The sequence below is a fragment of the Helianthus annuus genome, chromosome 3 (assembly GCF_002127325.2).
Source record: "Helianthus annuus cultivar XRQ/B chromosome 3, HanXRQr2.0-SUNRISE, whole genome shotgun sequence".
Classification (NCBI taxonomy): domain Eukaryota; kingdom Viridiplantae; phylum Streptophyta; class Magnoliopsida; order Asterales; family Asteraceae; genus Helianthus; species Helianthus annuus.
The window spans coordinates 124559183-124576701 of NC_035435.2; the positions used below are offsets into that span (position 1 = coordinate 124559183).

The following is a 17519-nucleotide window of genomic DNA, read 5'->3' on the forward strand; positions in this document are numbered from 1 at the left end:
CAACTGACAACCACAGAGATTGAAATGGTTGAAATTGGCAAATAGAGTATGTACGTGAAAACAGATAAAACCACAAAAACAGAAGTTGTACTTTACTCAATTTTTCTACGAGACCCGAGCCAAAAAAAAAGTGTACAAGATAACAAACTTCGAAACATCAGACCATAGGGTATGGTTTGGATAGTCCCCAAAGGGACCATCCGCCACATAGGCGCCACCTAAGCAAGGGTGGAGGACCATCTACTTAAGGACTACCCAAGGGTATGGTGGATAGCCCTTCCCCTTTTTTTATTTTTTATTTTTGGATTTAGTTAAATAATTAAAACAAAGTAAATAAAAATAAAAAAAGTTACATTTAAATAAAATCCTAAAGCTACATTAAAAAAAAACCTAAAGCTACATTAAAAAAAACCTAAAGTTACATTAAAAAAAAGCCTAAAGTTACAAATAAATAAAAAAACTACTCGTTGTTTTCTTCGAGATTCCAAATGTGTTCGATCAAGTCTGATTGAAGATTGGCATGTGTGAAATCGTTATGTATTCGCTAACCGGAACATTATTCTGCTCCACCGCATTCTCGTCATACTCACAAATTGCATGTCCTTCGTCTTCGAGGATCATGTTATGCAGCAAAATACAAGCATACATACATTATCGCAACGTATTGGGTGTAAAAGCGTGTGCTGGATTTTCAATAATATGCCATCTTAGTTGGAGAACCCCAAAACACCGTTCAATATCTTTTCTAGTCGCTTCTTGAAACTTGGCAAATTTCTTTCTTTTTTCATCTGGCGGATGCCTAACAGTTTTAACAATTGTAGAGTACTGTAGGTATATTCCATCGGCAAGATAATACCCGCGTCTGTACTCCACTCCCGAAAGCGTAAACCTCGTATCAGGATCCCTTTTATAACATCGTCAAAAACCTCAGAATTTTGTAGAACGTTGATGTCGTTATTTGAACCAGGAATCCCAAAGAAAGCATGCCAAATCCATAGGTCTTGAGACGCAACAACTTCTAGAATTATTATTGGATGTCCCTGATAGCCTCGCGTATACATTCCTCGCCAAGCGGTAGACCAGGTAAATCTTCAGGAAACACTTGAGGAAAATCACGTACCACTGGGATATCCTCTATTCTTTTCTCTTTCGTAGCTGCATCAGTAACTAGTGCCAAAATGGCAGTGTGACCCTTCCGTAAACATTTATGAGCCTTCAAGAAAGAGATGATGCCAACCACAGCACCACTCTTGTCGCCTTGAACTTCGAGAGGTTCCTTACCAGAACGAGGAATACGAATGATCTTCTCCTTACAAAGAATCTCTGCTTGCTGCTTGGACAACCAATCCATGCCGATGACGATGTCGAAACTACCCAGAACTATAGGAATGAGGTCGATGGAGAAAGTCTGACCAGCGAGGATAAGATTACAACCCTGAACTATGTGTGTTGCTTCTAGACTTTTACCATTAGCTAATTCTACGACATGTTTGGTGTTTAAGGGAGTTGGTGCACGTTTTAACATTTGGCTAACTTTCAATGACACATAACTTGTATCCGCACCCGAATCAAACAATACAGTAACATAAAAGTCGTCGAGAAGGAACTTACCCATGACTACGTTGGGATCATTTCTGGCATCACCCTGCCCCAACACAAATGCACGACCCCTTGCTTCATTGCCGTTGTTGTTCCCACCATTGTTGTTGTTGCCATTTCCCTGATTGTTGTTATTGTTGTTGTTGTTCTGGTTCCTGTTTAGCTGAGGACAGTGCCTTTTGAAGTGACCTTCTGCACCACAATGAAAACATCCCTTGTTGCCCTGTTGCTGATTCTGCTGTGCTTGTGGCTGCTGCTGATTCTGATTCGTAGGCCGAGGGCTCCTACAATCCTTGGCCTCATGACCCACCTTGAGGCATCTTTGACAGCGACCCTTGTTACACTGGCCACTGTGGTGTCTGTTGCGGTTGTTGCACTTTGGGAGGTTCCCTCGATAACCACCCTGCCTGTGACTGCCTGAAGAGTGCTGACTGGGACTCTGATAACTGTCAGTCTTTCGTTGTTGAACCTGAGACTGAACTGAAGCTGATCCCTTGCTGGAATCCCCATCCCATTTTCTCTTGTTGTCACTGGGAGTAGCATGTGTAGTAGAGGTAGTAGCGGTAGCAGTAGCGCTGATACGTTTAGGCAGCCTGTTCTATTCCACTGCCTGGTCCGTGAGGCGATGAGCGAGGCGTTGAATAGCCTGGATATTGTCAAGATTAGCCGATGTCACATGGCTCTGAATCTCTGGCGCTAACCCTTTGAGATACAACTCAATGCGCTTGATTGGAGGGTCCACCATAGTTGGACACAGCACGGCCAGCTCGTTTGACCTTTTAGTATAAGCTTCAATTTCTGACCCAGTCATTTTCAGATGGTACAACTCATCTTCCAACTTGTGGATGTCTTCCCGAGTGCAGTATTCCCTTTTGATCAGTTCCTTGAAATCATTCCAAGGGGTGGCGTTAGCAGCTGCCAACCCTAAAATCTGAACTTGCGCATTCCACCAAGTTAGCGCAATTCCTTCAAGTGTGCCAGTGGCGTACTTCACCCTGCGGGCCTCAGGGCATTCACACATTTCGAACACAGACTCAAGTTTTTCGAACCAGTGGAGGAGTCCAACCGCCCCCTCCGTGCCACTAAACGTGCTAGGACGACAATCCATGAAGTTCTTGAAAGTACACACAGGTTGCTGAACGGGTTGACCTAATGTGTAAAAACAGTATATGGTTAAACATAAGAGTTGGTTTAGGAGCGTAGGATCTAAAGATCCTAGGATGAGTTACGACTGCAGGGTATACTTCCTGCGTTTGCAGCTGCAAGTGCCGCAGCAACTTGTTCATTGATAAGAGCCGTCAACTGGGCTTGTGTCAAGTTAATACGTCCGGCCATTGATCTTCACATCAAAGGCAACATAAGTGAGAAAGGTTCGCGAATAGTGCGATGACAGAAGAGTGTAAGCACACAAGTGTTCTCAAGCAATAACAAACAGTGAGTAATGTAATCTAAGCATACTACGAGCAAAGTTCTATGCAATTCTAGCATGTAGGCAATAAACATAAACCTTATTACCTAGGATGTTGAGTCTTGCACGTGGAGCGAGGCGTTGTTGTGGATCGTTGAGCACTGTACTAGTTATAGTCTGGTTTTAATAAAAACGTTTTCCCCATATTAAAACCAAGTTCTCTATAACCAATGGCTCTGATACCAATCTGTCACACCCCCAAAATCCACCTGCGGTGTATCACCGCTTGGGAGCGTGACTGACCAGGATCAAGCCACCAATCATATTGAACATGTAATTAATAAGTAAAAGTAAATGCCATTCAACCACCAATATGAAAGGTGTCCAAAATATAAGTATGTTATCAGTGATTACCGGAAGCGTATAAATAAAACCCAACAAAATAAAGTATGAAATTGTCATAAAGTGTTTAATGAAACATTCACGATCCGTGCCCACAACGACCAGCTCCTCCCTGTGCAAGCTCCATGTACCTAACGACCTGCAAGGCATGTAACAGAGGATCAACAACTAGTTGAGCGAGTTCACAGAAAGTAATTGCGTAATAGTAAGTTCGTTTGTAACATATGGCTCTACTGGGCCGATAGTATGTTCTATTAGTGGGGGCTTCCCATGTTGTATATCCACTAGACTATTCGTAACCATAAGTGTTCTTCATAACCCGAGAACAGTAATACGTACAAGCTTTACGTAGGTTTTACGTAAGTATCCTTCACAAACCGAGGATAGGGGTACGCGGGGGTTTACGTAGGTTTTACGTAAGTGCCTGACACAACCGAGGCAGTAGTGAGTATAAGTTCACGTAGGTTTTACGTGAGTGTCCTTCGCAACCTGAGGACAGTGAGTAGTACAAGTATACGTAGGTTTTACGTATGTGTCCTGCACAACCGAGGACGATGGTAGGTAGTCTATTAACAGTGTAAGTACGAATCTATTCAATCTCATTCCTTCAATCCCATTCCCAAGCCCTGGGAATCCCATGCCTTAGTAAGAGTGTGAACTCACCTTGGTTTGCTCGGTATGTTATTGCTTCTGGGGTTAATTAAATGTCTAAGTCCGTTACACACGACCTAGGATACATTGCACATGATTCGATGTAAGTGTTACATTCAAGGAGGGTTTACGAGTCATTGATGTCTAAACAGTTGTGATCCGTGTGATAGTTGTGTACAGAATGATATGATAAGGATTGTTCTCACATATAGGATCATGCAGTAACATTCAGTAGCATGAAATCATATACAGAACATACAGTAAGCTTTGACACACACATCACTTGTAAAGTTCGGACTATTAGCATGCAATCAAGGTGACATCATGTTTAATTCACAAAGGTTGGACACAACAACACAATAAAAGGTCAGACAACATTCCAGGACCAGAAATTCGGACCAAGGGGCCACTTCAAAACTCTGACATGTCTCCCACTTAAAAACTCGGACCCCTAGGCTTTCTTTTACAAAATTCGGACAAAGGGAAGGGTTTCCCTACTTAAAAACTCGGACTAGGTGAGGGTTTGAGGCCATGAAACTCGGACAGGGGCCAAAGGGGGGACTTCCCTTCAAAACTCGGACATGGGGGTTCTCCCCTTAAAATTCGGACTCCCCTAGTGTTCTCAAAAAAAGTCGGACAGGGCTCACATGTAAGTAAAACTCGGACTACTAGTGATGTATATACAAAACTCGGACAAGAAGTGGGGGGTGGGCTTCCCTATGTAAAAGTTCGGACAAGGGCTCCAAGGTCCAAAACTCGGACCAAGCCCAAACACAAAAGGTCGGACATACTTGATTTAATAAAGTTCAGACCCTAGCAACCATTATAAAAGTCGGATCTTATTATTAAGCAACAACAAAAGTCGGACAATTCATAACATGTATAATGTTCGGACCATATGCATACTTGTTAAAAGTTCTGACTATGATTATCATTCAAAAGTTCTGACTCGAAACCCTAGTCACGCACAGAAACATAAAGTAAGCAATATAACAGTTACGTTCTCAAGATTCAGAAAACCCTAATTTCATACATTTTCACAGTGCAATAATCAATTATCAATCGATCATTCTAACATATCTTGTATCTTAATCATCAAGCAAATGATTCCACAACAACCATACCCATTTCACAATAAATCAGAATCAATTAAACACAGAATATCATATGAAGAACTAGGGTTTACCTGAAACACAAAATCAAGAATTGATAGTAACAAACAATCATCAAACAATTACCTTAGATTGATTCTAGACAAAGAGAGGAAATCAAGAGTGATGAAGAGCTTGTGCCAATGATGAAGGTGATGATTGCCAGAGAGGATCAGAGAGTATGAAAGTACGTGCTTTGTTTCTTTGGTGATGATTAGTGAAAGGGATTAGGGTTAAGAATGATTAGAGTTTCACTATTAGCACTTAACACCCTTGAGTATTATCTATTATAGTTTCATCACCACATTCAAGTATTTGTCAAGTCTTTCACAAGCAACACATAACCATGCACAATTACAATACACTTTATTGTATCAAAACGTATACAATTACAAAGCAAACCAATTGTGCAAATAAACAACTAAACAAACAATGAACGTGCAATAAATGCGAAATTGGAATCTTGGAAACTCGAGTTGTCACATTATCCCCAACTTGAAAGAAATTTCGTCCCGAAATTTAGCATGCGGTTACTGAGGAAGCTAGGTAAGTTGTATCGTTTACTGGTTTTCCTAGGGTGTCACATCATCCCCCCGTTGATTTGGAATTTCGTCCCGAAATTCAGTAGTAGTAGCTTCAGCCTCAGTAGTGGTTGCACGGTTTTCGAATAACCGGGGATACTTGATTTCCATTTGATCTTCTCGTTCCCAGGTATACTCTGGGCCACGACGGGAGTTCCAACGAACTCGTACAAGAGGTATTCTAGTGTTCTTGAGGACCTTGACATCCCGGTCCGTGATTTCAACTGGTTCCTCGACGAACTGCAACCGCCCGTCGATAGTGAGTTCCTTAAAAGGAACTATGAGGGTCTCATCTGACAGGCACTTGTTCAGATTCGACACGTGGAATACATTGTGAACTGCACCAAGTTCAGCTGGTAGGTTTAGTCTGTAGGCTACTTTGCCTATTCTTTCAGTGATTTCGAACGGTCCAACATACCGTGGATTTAACTTGCCTCGTTTACCAAAATGAACCACACCCTTCCAGGGTGAGACTTTGAGTAGCACTCGATCCCCAACTTGGAATTCGAACGGTTTTCTGCGTTTATCAGCATAGCTTTTCTGGCGATCACGAGCTGCCGCCATACGTTGTCGTATTTGTGCAATCCGTTAAGTAGCGTCAACTACCATTTCTGGACCTGTAATCTGACTATCCCCCACCTCTGCCCAACAGAGAGGTGACCGGCATTTACGTCCGTACAATGCCTCGAATGGAGCGGCTTGTATGCTGGTGTGGTAACTGTTATTATACGAAAACTCCACTAATGGGAGATGCTTTTCCCAGCTGTTGCCGAAATCAATAACACATGCCCGAAGCATGTCTTCTAGGGTTTGAATCGTGTGCTCAGACTGCCCATCCGTCTGAGGGTGATAAGCTGTGCTCATGTCTAATCGAGAGCCAAAGGATTTGTGCATTGCTTGCCATAGTTCTGAAGTGAATCGTGCATCCTGATCCGAAACAATGGAGGTTGGCACTCCGTGCCTAGAAACAACTTCTTTCAAATAGATGTCTGCTAATGTAGAGAACTTATCCGTTTCTTTGATAGCCAAGAAATGAGCAGACTTCATGAGTCGATCTACGATCACCCAAATAGTATCATTCCCATGCTGGGATCTAGGCAGGCCAGTAACAAAATCCATGGAAATTTCTTCCCATTTCCACTGTGGTATCTTAGGTTGCTGAAGTAGGCCTGAGGGTTTCTGGTACTCTGTCTTGACTCTCGCACAAGTCAAACATTTGCCGACGTAAATTGCAATGTGGGCCTTCATGCTAGGCCACCAATATGTAGTTCTGATGTCGTGATACATTTTATCCGAACCTGGATGTACCGAGTAGCGAGACTTGTGAGCTTCATCCATCACAAGTTCTCGTAAACCGCCATATAGTGGGACCCAAATACGTCCTGTTACATAGTAGGCGCCGTCTTCCTTCTGTTCTAATCGTTGCCTTGAGCCACGCAAGGCTTCAGCCCTGACGTTTTCTGGTTTCAATGCTTCTACCTGAGCATTTCGTATCTGTGCAGGAAGTTCAGACTGAATAGTGAGCTGTAAGGCTCGTACACGCCTAGGTAGAGTGTCTTTTCGACTGAGAGTGTCAGCCACAACATTGGCTTTGCCTGGATGGTACTTGATGGCACATTCGTAATCATTAAGCAGCTCGACCTATCGTCGTTGACGCATGTTCAATTCCTTCTGCTTGAAGATATGCTCGAGACTCCTGTGATCGGTGTAGATAGTGCACTTGGTACCGTACAGGTAGTGTCGCCATATCTTGAGCGCGAAAACAACAGCTCCCAGCTCTAGATCGTGCGTCATGTAGTTCCGTTCATGAACTTTGAGTTGCCGCGAAGCGTAGGAAATAACTTTATCCCGCTGCATCAATACACAACCAAGCCCTTGTATCGAGGCGTCACAATAGACCACAAAATCGTCTGTGCCTTCTGGCAATGAGAGAATAGGTGCGCTGCATAGTCTATCCTTCAAGTACTGAAAAGTTGTTTCTTGTGTATTACCCCAACGATAGGTAACACCTTTCTGTGTCAACATGGTAAGCGGCTGTGCGATCTTTGAGAAGTCTTTTATGAATCGTCTGTAGTACCCCGCCAAACCCAAGAATTGGCGTATTTCCGTTGGTGTACGCGGTGCAGGCCAGTTCCTGATCGATTCTACCTTGGATGGATCGACATGAATCCCATCCCTGTTCACCACATGGCCTAAGAAGTGGACTTCAAGAAGCCAGAAGTCGCATTTTGAAAACTTAGCATACAGTTGTTCCTTTCGAAGAAGTTCCAAGATAAGACGTAAGTGCTGCTCGTGTTCCTCCTGACTCTTGGAGTAGATCAGGATGTCGTCGATGAAAACAATGACGAACTTGTCTAGGTAGGGTTTGCACACCCTGTTCATAAGATCCATGAAAACTGCAGGCGCGTTCGTAAGCCCAAATGGCATCACTAGAAACTCGTAATGGCCGTAGCGAGTTCTGAATGCTGTCTTAGAGACGTCCTCATCCCAGACTCTCAGCTGATGGTAACCTGACCTTAGGTCGATCTTGGAGTAGTAACTCGACCCTTGCAACTGGTCGAATAAATCGTCAATGCGTGGAAGACGATAACGGTTCTTCACTGTGACCTTGTTCTGTTCGCGGTAGTCTATACACATCCTAAAAGTGCCATCCTTCTTTTTCACGAATAGTACTGGAGCTCCCCAAGGCAAAGAGCTTGGACGAAAGAAGCCCTTATCCAAGAGCTCTTGTAGTTGCTTAGACAGTTCCTCCAGTTCAGTTGGAGCTAATCGATACGGTGCGCGAGCTATAGGTGCTGCTCCAGGAGCTAGCTCGACTTGAAACTCGACCTGGTGATGAGGCGGTAGACCAGGTAAATCTTCAGGAAACACTTGAGGAAAATCATGTACCACTGGGATATCCTCTATTCTTTTCTCTTTCGTAGCTGCATCAGTAACTAGTGCCAAAATGGCAGCGTGACCCTTCCGTAAACATTTCTGAGCCTTCAAGAAAGAGATGATGCCAACCACAGCACCACTCTTGTCGCCTTGAACTTCGAGAGGTTCCTTACCAGAACGAGGAATACGAATGATCTTCTCCTTACAAAGAATCTTTGCTTGCTGCTTGGACAACCAATCCATGCCGATGACGATGTCGAAACTACCCAGAACTATAGGAATGAGGTCGATGGAGAAAGTCTGACCAGCGAGGATAAGATTACAACCTTGAACTATGTGTGTTGCTTCTAGACTTTTACCATTAGCTAATTCTACGACATGTTTGGTGTTTAAGGGAGTTGGTGCACGTTTTAACATTTGGCTAACTTTTAATGACACATAACTTGTATCCGCACCCGAATCAAACAATACAGTAACATAAAAGTCGTCGAGAAGGAACTTACCCATGACTACGTTGGGATCATTTCTGGCATCACCCTGCCCCAACACAAATGCACGACCCCTTGCTTCATTGCCGTTGTTGTTCCCACCATTGTTGTTGTTGCCATTTCCCTGATTGTTGTTATTGTTGTTGTTGTTCTGGTTCCTGTTTAGCTGAGGACAGTGCCTTTTGAAGTGACCTTCTGCACCACAATGAAAACATCCCTTGTTGCCCTGTTGCCGATTCTGCTGTGCTTGTGGCTGCTGCTGATTCTGATTCGCAGACCGAGGGCTCCTATAATCCTTGGCCTCATGACCCATCTTGAGGCATCTTTGACAGCGACCCTTGTTACACTGGCCACTGTGGTGTCTGTTGCGGTTGTTGCACTTTGGGAGGTTCCCTCGGTAACCACCCTGCCTGTGACTGCCTGAAGAGTGCTGACTGGGACTCTGATAACTGTCAGTCTTTCGTTGTTGAACCTGAGACTGAACTGAAGCTGATCCCTTGCTGGAATCCCCATCCCATTTTCTCTTTTTGTCACTGGGAGTAGCAAGTGTAGTAGAGGTAGTAGCGGTAGCAGTAGCGCTGATACGTTTAGGCAGCCTGTTCTGTTCCACTGCCTGGTCCGTGAGGCGATGAGCGAGGCGTTGAATAGCCTGGATATTGTCAAGATTAGCCGATGTCACATGGCTCTGAATCTCTGGCGCTAACCCTTTGAGATACAACTCAATGCGCTTGATTGGAGGGTCCACCATAGTTGGACACATCACGGCCAGCTCGTTTGACCTTTTAGTATAAGCTTCAATTTCTGACCCAGTCATTTTCAGATGGTACAACTCATCTTCCAACTTGTGGATGTCTTCCCGAGTGCAGTATTTCCTTTTGATCAGTTCCTTGAAATCATTCCAAGGGGTGGCGTTAGCAGCTGCCAACCCTAAAATCTGAACTTGCGCGTTCCACCAAGTTAGCGCAATTCCTTCAAGTGTGCCAGTGGCGTACTTCACCCTGCGGGCCTCAAGGCATTCACACATTTCGAACACAGACTCAAGTTTTTCGAACCAGTGGAGGAGTCCAACCGCCCCCTCCGTGCCACTAAACGTGCTAGGACGACAATCCATGAAGTTCTTGAAAGTACACACAGGTTGCTGAACGGGTTGACCTAATGTGTAAAAACAGTATATGGTTAAACATAAGAGTTCGTTTAGGAACGTAGGATCTAAAGATCCTAGGATGAGTTACGACTGCAGGGTATACCTCCTGCGTTTGCAGCTGCAAGTGCCGCAGCAACTTGTTCATTGATAAGAGCCGTCAACTGGGCTTGTGTCAAGTTAATACGTCCGGCCATTGATCTTCACATCAAAGGCAACATAAGTGAGAAAGGTTCGCGAATAGTGCGATGACAGAAGAGTGTAAGCACACAAGTGTTCTCAAGCAATAACAAACAGTGAGTAATGTAATCTAAGCATACTACGAGCAAAGTTCTATGCAATTCTAGCATGTAGGCAATAAACATAAACCTTATTACCTAGGATGTTGAGTCTTGCACGTGGAGCGAGGCGTTGTTGTGGATCGTTGAGCACTGTACTAGTTATAGTCTGGTTTTAATAAAAACGTTTTCCCCATATTAAAACCAAGTTCTCTATAACCAATGGCTCTGATACCAATCTGTCACACCCCCAAAATCCACCTGCGGAGTATCACCGCTTGGGAGCGTGACTGACCAGGATCAAGCCACCAATCATATTGAACATGTAATTAATAAGTAAAAGTAAATGCCATTCAACCACCAATATGAAAGGTGTCCAAAATATAAGTATGTTATCAGTGATTAGCGGAAGCGTATAAATAAAACCCAACAAAATAAAGTATGAAATTGTCATAAAGTGTTTAATGAAACATTCACGATCCGTGCCCACAACGACCAGCTCCTCCCTGTGTAAGCTCCATGTACCTAACGACCTGCAAGGCATGTAACAGAGGATCAACAACTAGTTGAGCGAGTTCACAGAAAGTAATTGCGTAATAGTAAGTTCGTTTGTAACATGTGGCTCTACTGGGCCGATAGTATGTTCTATTAGTGGGGGCTTCCCATGTTGTATATCCACTAGACTATTCGTAACCATAAGTGTTCTTCATAACCCGAGAACAGTAATACGTACAAGCTTTACGTAGGTTTTACGTAAGTATCCTTCACAAACCGAGGATAGGGGTACGCGGGGGTTTACGTAGGTTTTACGTAAGTGCCTGACACAACCGAGGCAGTAGTGAGTATAAGTTCACGTAGGTTTTACGTGAGTGTCCTTCGCAACCTGAGGACAGTGAGTAGTACAAGTATACGTAGGTTTTACGTATGTGTCCTGCACAACCGAGGACGATGGTAGGTAGTCTATTAACAGTGTAAGTACGAATCTATTCAATCTCATTCCTTCAATCCCATTCCCAAGCCCTGGGAATCCCATGCCTTAGTAAGAGTGTGAACTCACCTTGGTTTGCTCGGTATGTTATTGCTTATGGGGTTAATTAAATGTCTAAGTCCGTTACACACGACCTAGGATACATTGCACAAGATTCGATGTAAGTGTTACATTCAAGGAGGGTTTACGAGTCATTGATGTCTAAACATTTGTGATCCGTGTGATAGTTGTGTACAGAATGATATGATAAGGATTGTTCTCACATATAGGATCATGCAGTAACATTCAGTAGCATGAAATCATATACAGAACATACAGTAAGCTTTGACACACACATCACTTGTAAAGTTCGGACTATTAGCATGCAATCAAGGTGACATCATGTTTAATTCACAAAGGTTGGACACAACAACACAATAAAAGGTCAGACAACATTCCAGGACCAGAAATTCGGACCAAGGGGCCACTTCAAAACTCTGACATGTCTCCCACTTAAAAACTCGGACCCCTAGGCTTTCTTTTACAAAATTCGGACAAAGGGAAGGGTTTCCCTACTTAAAAACTCGGACTAGGTGAGGGTTTGAGGCCATGAAACTCGGACAGGGGCCAAAGGGGGGACTTCCCTTCAAAACTCGGACATGGGGGTTCTCCCCTTAAAATTCGGACTCCCCTAGTGTTCTCAAAAAAAGTCGGACAGGGCTCACATGTAAGTAAAACTCGGACTACTAGTGATGTATATACAAAACTCGGACAAGAAGTGGGGGGGTGGGCTTCCCTATGTAAAAGTTCGGACAAGGGCTCCAAGGTCCAAAACTCGGACCAAGCCCAAACACAAAAGGTCGGACATACTTGATTTAATAAAGTTCGGACCCTAGCAACCATTATAAAAGTCGGATCTTATTATTAAGCAACAACAAAAGTCGGACAATTCATAACATATATAATGTTCGGACCATATGCATACTTGTTAAAAGTTCTGACTATGATTATCATTCAAAAGTTCTGACTCGAAACCCTAGTCACGCACAGAACCATAAAGTAAGCAATATAACAGTTACGTTCTCAAGATTCAGAAAACCCTAATTTCATACATTTTCACAGTGCAATAATCAATTATCAATCGATCATTCTAACATATCTTGTATCTTAATCATCAAGCAAATGATTCCACAACAACCATACCCATTTCACAATAAATCAGAATCAATTAAACACAGAATATCATATGAAGAACTAGGGTTTACATGAAACACAAAATCAAGAATTGATAGTAACAAACAATCATCAAACAATTACCTTAGATTGATTCTAGCAAAGAGAGGAAATCAAGAGTGATGAAGAGCTTGTGCCAATGATGAAGGTGATGATTGCCAGAGAGGATCAGAGAGTATGAAAGTACGTGCTTTGTTTCTTTGGTGATGATTAGTGAAAGGGATTAGGGTTAAGAATGATTAGAGTTTCACTATTAGCACTTAACACCCTTGAGTATTATCTATTATAGTTTCATCACCACATTCAAGTATTTGTCAAGTCTTTCACAAGTAACACATAACCATGCACAATTACAATACACTTTATTATATCAAAACGTATACAATTACAAAGCAAACCAATTGTGCAAATAAACAACTAAACAAACAATGAACGTGCAATAAATGCGAAATTGGAATCTTGGAAACTCGAGTCGTCACAGTAGAGCCTCACCACAAATTTGCAAAACTTGTATAAACATTCTCTAGCAGTTCTTTCGGACATCTTTAAGTATTCGTCCCAAGCATCGGCTGCCGTCCCAAAATCTAGTTGACGAATCGTCGCAGTGCATTTCTGTAAGGTGGTGAATCCCCTTTTGCCTCTAGCATCGTGTCGCAAGGTAAAAAACGGGTCATAAGCGGCTAAATCGTCGGCTATACGTAAGAAAAGTCGACGACTCATTCTGAAACGGCGTCTAAAAATAGCCTCCGAGTACAACGGCTCGTCGGCAAAGTAATCGACGACTAATCTTTCGTGAGCACCTACACGATAAAAATAAAAATATATAACTTATACATAAAAATATAATGCAAAGCTATAAAAATATAAGAATAAAAATATAACTAACTTTCTCGGTCTCGGTCGATGTGTGGGTTCCTGTTTCGTGGTTGTGACGAAACCTCCTCCTCCACCGTGTTTATAAAATATTTTACGGCTTCCATGGTGTCCGTCGAACCCAATGAAGAGGAAGATGACATTGTGTATTTTTTAGAGAAGATTATTTGAGAATGTGGGTGAATTTTTGAATAAAAATGGTGTCTAAAGGGAGTTGTTTGGAGAAAGTGGGTGAGTTTTTATATAAAAATGGTTAAATGTGTGGGTATTTACATAGGTTTTAAATTAAATAATTTTTTTTAAAACTAGCCGTTATCAAACGACATTCAATGAAGGGGGCCTCACAATTTCGGCTCGTCTCCAACGTCTTGGAGAAGCCGTGAGAGCCGCGACGACCCACCGGGGGGCGCTGTGCGAAGCCGGGGACGGTCCGGGACGGATAGGGTACGACCCACATACCCTTTGGTTACTCTTAGGCTAAGGGGTATGGGACCGTCCCCCACCCACATACCCTTTGGTCACTCTTAAAGTTTATATATTTTTTAAAAGTTTATATTTTTGTTTACAGTTTATATATTTTGTTTAAAGTTTATATATCTTTTTAAAGTTTATCTTTTTGTTAACAGTTTATATATTTTTTTTAAAATTATAACTTTAGAATTATTTTGTTTGTTTTTTTATAGGTAATAATTAAACGGGTGACGGGTTTTGGACCAAGGTTTTGGCGAAGTTTTTTGAGCTTATGGACCAAGGCTTGTATCGAGATATCGACTCGGTGTCATCAAAGTGGCGGAAAATGAACGGGTTCGTCAATAAGTTTTGCGATGAGTATAATAAAATATATACAAGTGGGCGTTGTAGCGGCATGAGCGACGAGGATGTGTTCAAACAAGCGTTGGAGAAGTATAAGGCGAACAATGGTAATACCAACTTTGCACACGTTCGCGCGTGGGAAATTTTGAAAACGCACCCAAAATGGGTGCCGATTCCCAACGAGGTGGAGATGGCGAAGCGGCAAAGGACATCGGAAACGGGTAGTTTTAGCGCCGGTGGATCGGACGCGAGGTGTCACATAAACTTAAATGATGACGCCGAGTTTGACGAAGAGGAATACGCCGTACATGAAGCGGAGCGTCCACCGGGCCGGGACAAATCAAAGAAGGAGCGGGCAAAGGGGAAAGAAAAGGAAAAGGTGGACCCGAAGATGGAAGAGTTTATGGAACACTTTAAAACGTACACGGACGTCTCGGCCCAAAAGGCGAAGGCGAAGGAGCGGGCCGTCGAAGAAAAAACTCGTGTAGCGGAAGAAAAGTTACGCGAGAAGGTCCGATTGTCGAATGAGAAAATCCGAATTTCCGATGAAAAAATTCGGCTCAAGGAATGGGAAATAATAACGATGGATTTCGATGAGTATCCCGAGCCGAAACGTTCGATGTTGAAAAAATTACAAACCGACATCCTGAAGAAGCATCAAATTATTTAAGTCTATGTTTTTTTTTTTATTAAGTGTATGTTAATTTTTAAAGTTTATGTAATGTGTTTTTAATACTAATGAAAATATTTTGTTAGTTTATTTGTTAAATGTTAATAAAAGTAGAAAATTAAAAAAAAAAAAAAACATAAAAGTGGTGGGGTATGATTATCTAGGACCATCCTCTATATCCTATAGTTTTGTGAAATGGATCATCTTTGGAAAGACTATGACGTGGCGTCTACGTGACGGATTATCTTCCCTTAAAAAACAATCACCATACCCTCTAGCGTTATGTGTAATAGTAGTGAAACAGGGACACCATTGTTTTCATACTATGTTTTTTTCCAAGTAATGATTAAGAGGTGGGTGGTTTCACTTATTTTTAAATAAATTTTTAGTGGGACGGTGGAGACGTGGAAAGATCTACACACATGAATTATTGTGTGCTCAAATTCATGCATGTGATGGTCATTAATACATCCATCTTTATCATTTATATTTATATATAAGTATATTTCTTACCTTATATTTAAGTTTCTATTTTTCTAACAACAATTCCAATATTTCCAAGCCTACATATATCAGATATGTGTCATGTAAAATTTATAAAATTTGAATTCACAACCTTTTATTATTGAATAAGTTACTTACTACCAGGATGTTTTCTTAAAGACTTCTTATATTTAAGTGGTTAATTGAGTAAAAAGAATTAGGCCTAAAATTATGGTTAAGGAAAAATAAAGTAAAAAAATTAAATCTTGGTGATGAGACAACTTAAGACCGTACGTAGTGGTTGGGTGAATAATGCCCCATCTTTAGGCGTTGTCCGTCACGTGTCGTCCTAGTCAGCAAAGGGGCGTTTTTCTACAATGGGTATAGTGGGATGTGAGCATTATGTTAAAAGGGATGTAAAGAATTAAATAAATAAAAAAAAAACATGAAAAAAAATTGATTGGCTAAAGAAGAAGAGGGTTACATGTGACTGAGCCATCAAAATGGGGCTTTGGCGTTGTTTTTAAAACGTCTGGGACAAAAAAACAAAAAAAAACGCCCAAAGGGGCCATGACCGGGGCGTGCTTTGGCGTTTTCGGGCAAAAAAATGCCCCAAATCCACATCACTACGGGTGGTCTAAGACCTCAACAATATTTTAAGATGGTTTTCACACTCTATTACCAACACTTTTTTTTTTGCATAATAAATGAATGCAGATACTAAATATATAACTTAACATATATATAAAATCTTATAAAAACCTTTCGGGCCCTTTGAAAATTTGGGCCTCGAGCAACGGCACGGGTTGGCGGACCCAAGAGCCAACCCTACTTGGAATTATGAATATCCAGGATATCCGAAGTTTGAATGTAGGATTTAATACAAGCAATTGCATGAACGAGCTTCGTATGTAGAGTTAATACAAGGATTGTGTTTAGTTGTTTGAAAGTGGAGGTGAAAAAACATCAAGTTAATCCCGGGATTAGTTTATGGTGATTGTCTCGTCTAAATAGGGTTAATCTTCTTCTGAAGCTCGTTACAAGGAGGAGAATATGGGGGGTTCTCCTTGTAACCAGCCTCCGGCGTGAGAATAAGAAGTTATTTTGAGTATAAAAGTGTGTGTATGAAGTGAGATGGCAAGAGAGCGATCCTTAAACCAGGAGGTGAAGTTCTCTATTTATAGCCGATGTGATTTGTGAAGGAGATGGGCTGATGGGGTCTTGGGCCTGAGATCGACAACAAAGAATATTCATTCTGCCTACTCTGTTACGACCGTTAGTGATCCCAGTTGAGAGGGTAGTTGGCACATGTTGAATGGATCCACGTGTTCTGACGATTGTCTTTGTTGTCTGGTCTGTCGTCAGCAGTTAAGTGGAGATCATGGAGCAGTTGTCGGCGCAAGCCGATTGGTGCCACGTATGCGTCCTTGTGTACTTCTTTTCTCCTGCACGATTGCTCATCATGAAGCACAATAGAATACAGACTGTTGAGCGCCTATTGGTCCACTGATCTGCCACTCGTACCTTCTGTACCGTTCGACATTACCCTGCACTTCTTGTCCCCGCGCGACCTAGGGTAACCCTGAGCAGGCGGCACAAGGTCAAGGAAGCTAGGTCTTTTGTCAAAGGAACTAAGTGTCAGAATTGATTATATCTTGGTCCTAACCTCGCGCACGGCTGGGGGCACACCCTTGCAGTCAACGCAAGGTCGAGGAAGCCAACACTTTGATTTACTTTTAGATATGGTCTCGCGTGCACGCTGAGGTTAAATCATATTGCCGACATAGGATTTGGGACCATAACCTCTTTAGGAGGAAACATAGACGTTTGAACTTTGAAATACCAGGGTTAAAAATTGTAACATTTGAAAGTTTATCGGTTCAAATTTATAGAAGGTTTGTAAA

The 17519-nt window shown here is 42.2% G+C and overlaps 1 protein-coding gene across 1 annotated transcript; it reads right to left on the reverse strand.

The window, feature by feature from the left end:
- Positions 1–651: 651 nt before the first annotated feature.
- LOC110931861 lies at positions 652–13792 on the reverse strand. The gene is made up of 3 exons (XM_022175234.1): positions 13663–13792; positions 13285–13576; positions 652–904 (listed from the first exon to the last, which is right to left on the reverse strand). Exons 1-3 carry the CDS (start codon positions 13790–13792, stop codon positions 652–654), a joined length of 675 nt encoding a protein of 224 aa, XP_022030926.1.
- Positions 13793–17519: the final 3727 nt, after the last annotated feature.

What these genes read in the sequence shown, in the direction of transcription:
- LOC110931861 (XM_022175234.1), bottom strand. Translation starts at nt 13,792, where the DNA reads ATGTCATCTTCCTCTTCATTGGGTTCGACGGACACCATGGAAGCCGTA. An exon ending in CATCGACCGAGACCGAGAAA is followed by an intron (nt 13,577 to 13,662) that starts GTTAGTTATATT and finishes TTTATCGTGTAG; the next exon opens with GTGCTCACGAAAGATTAGTC. An exon ending in GCTAGAGAATGTTTATACAA is followed by an intron (nt 905 to 13,284) that starts GTTTTGCAAATT and finishes ATGTTATAAAAG; the next exon opens with GGATCCTGATACGAGGTTTA.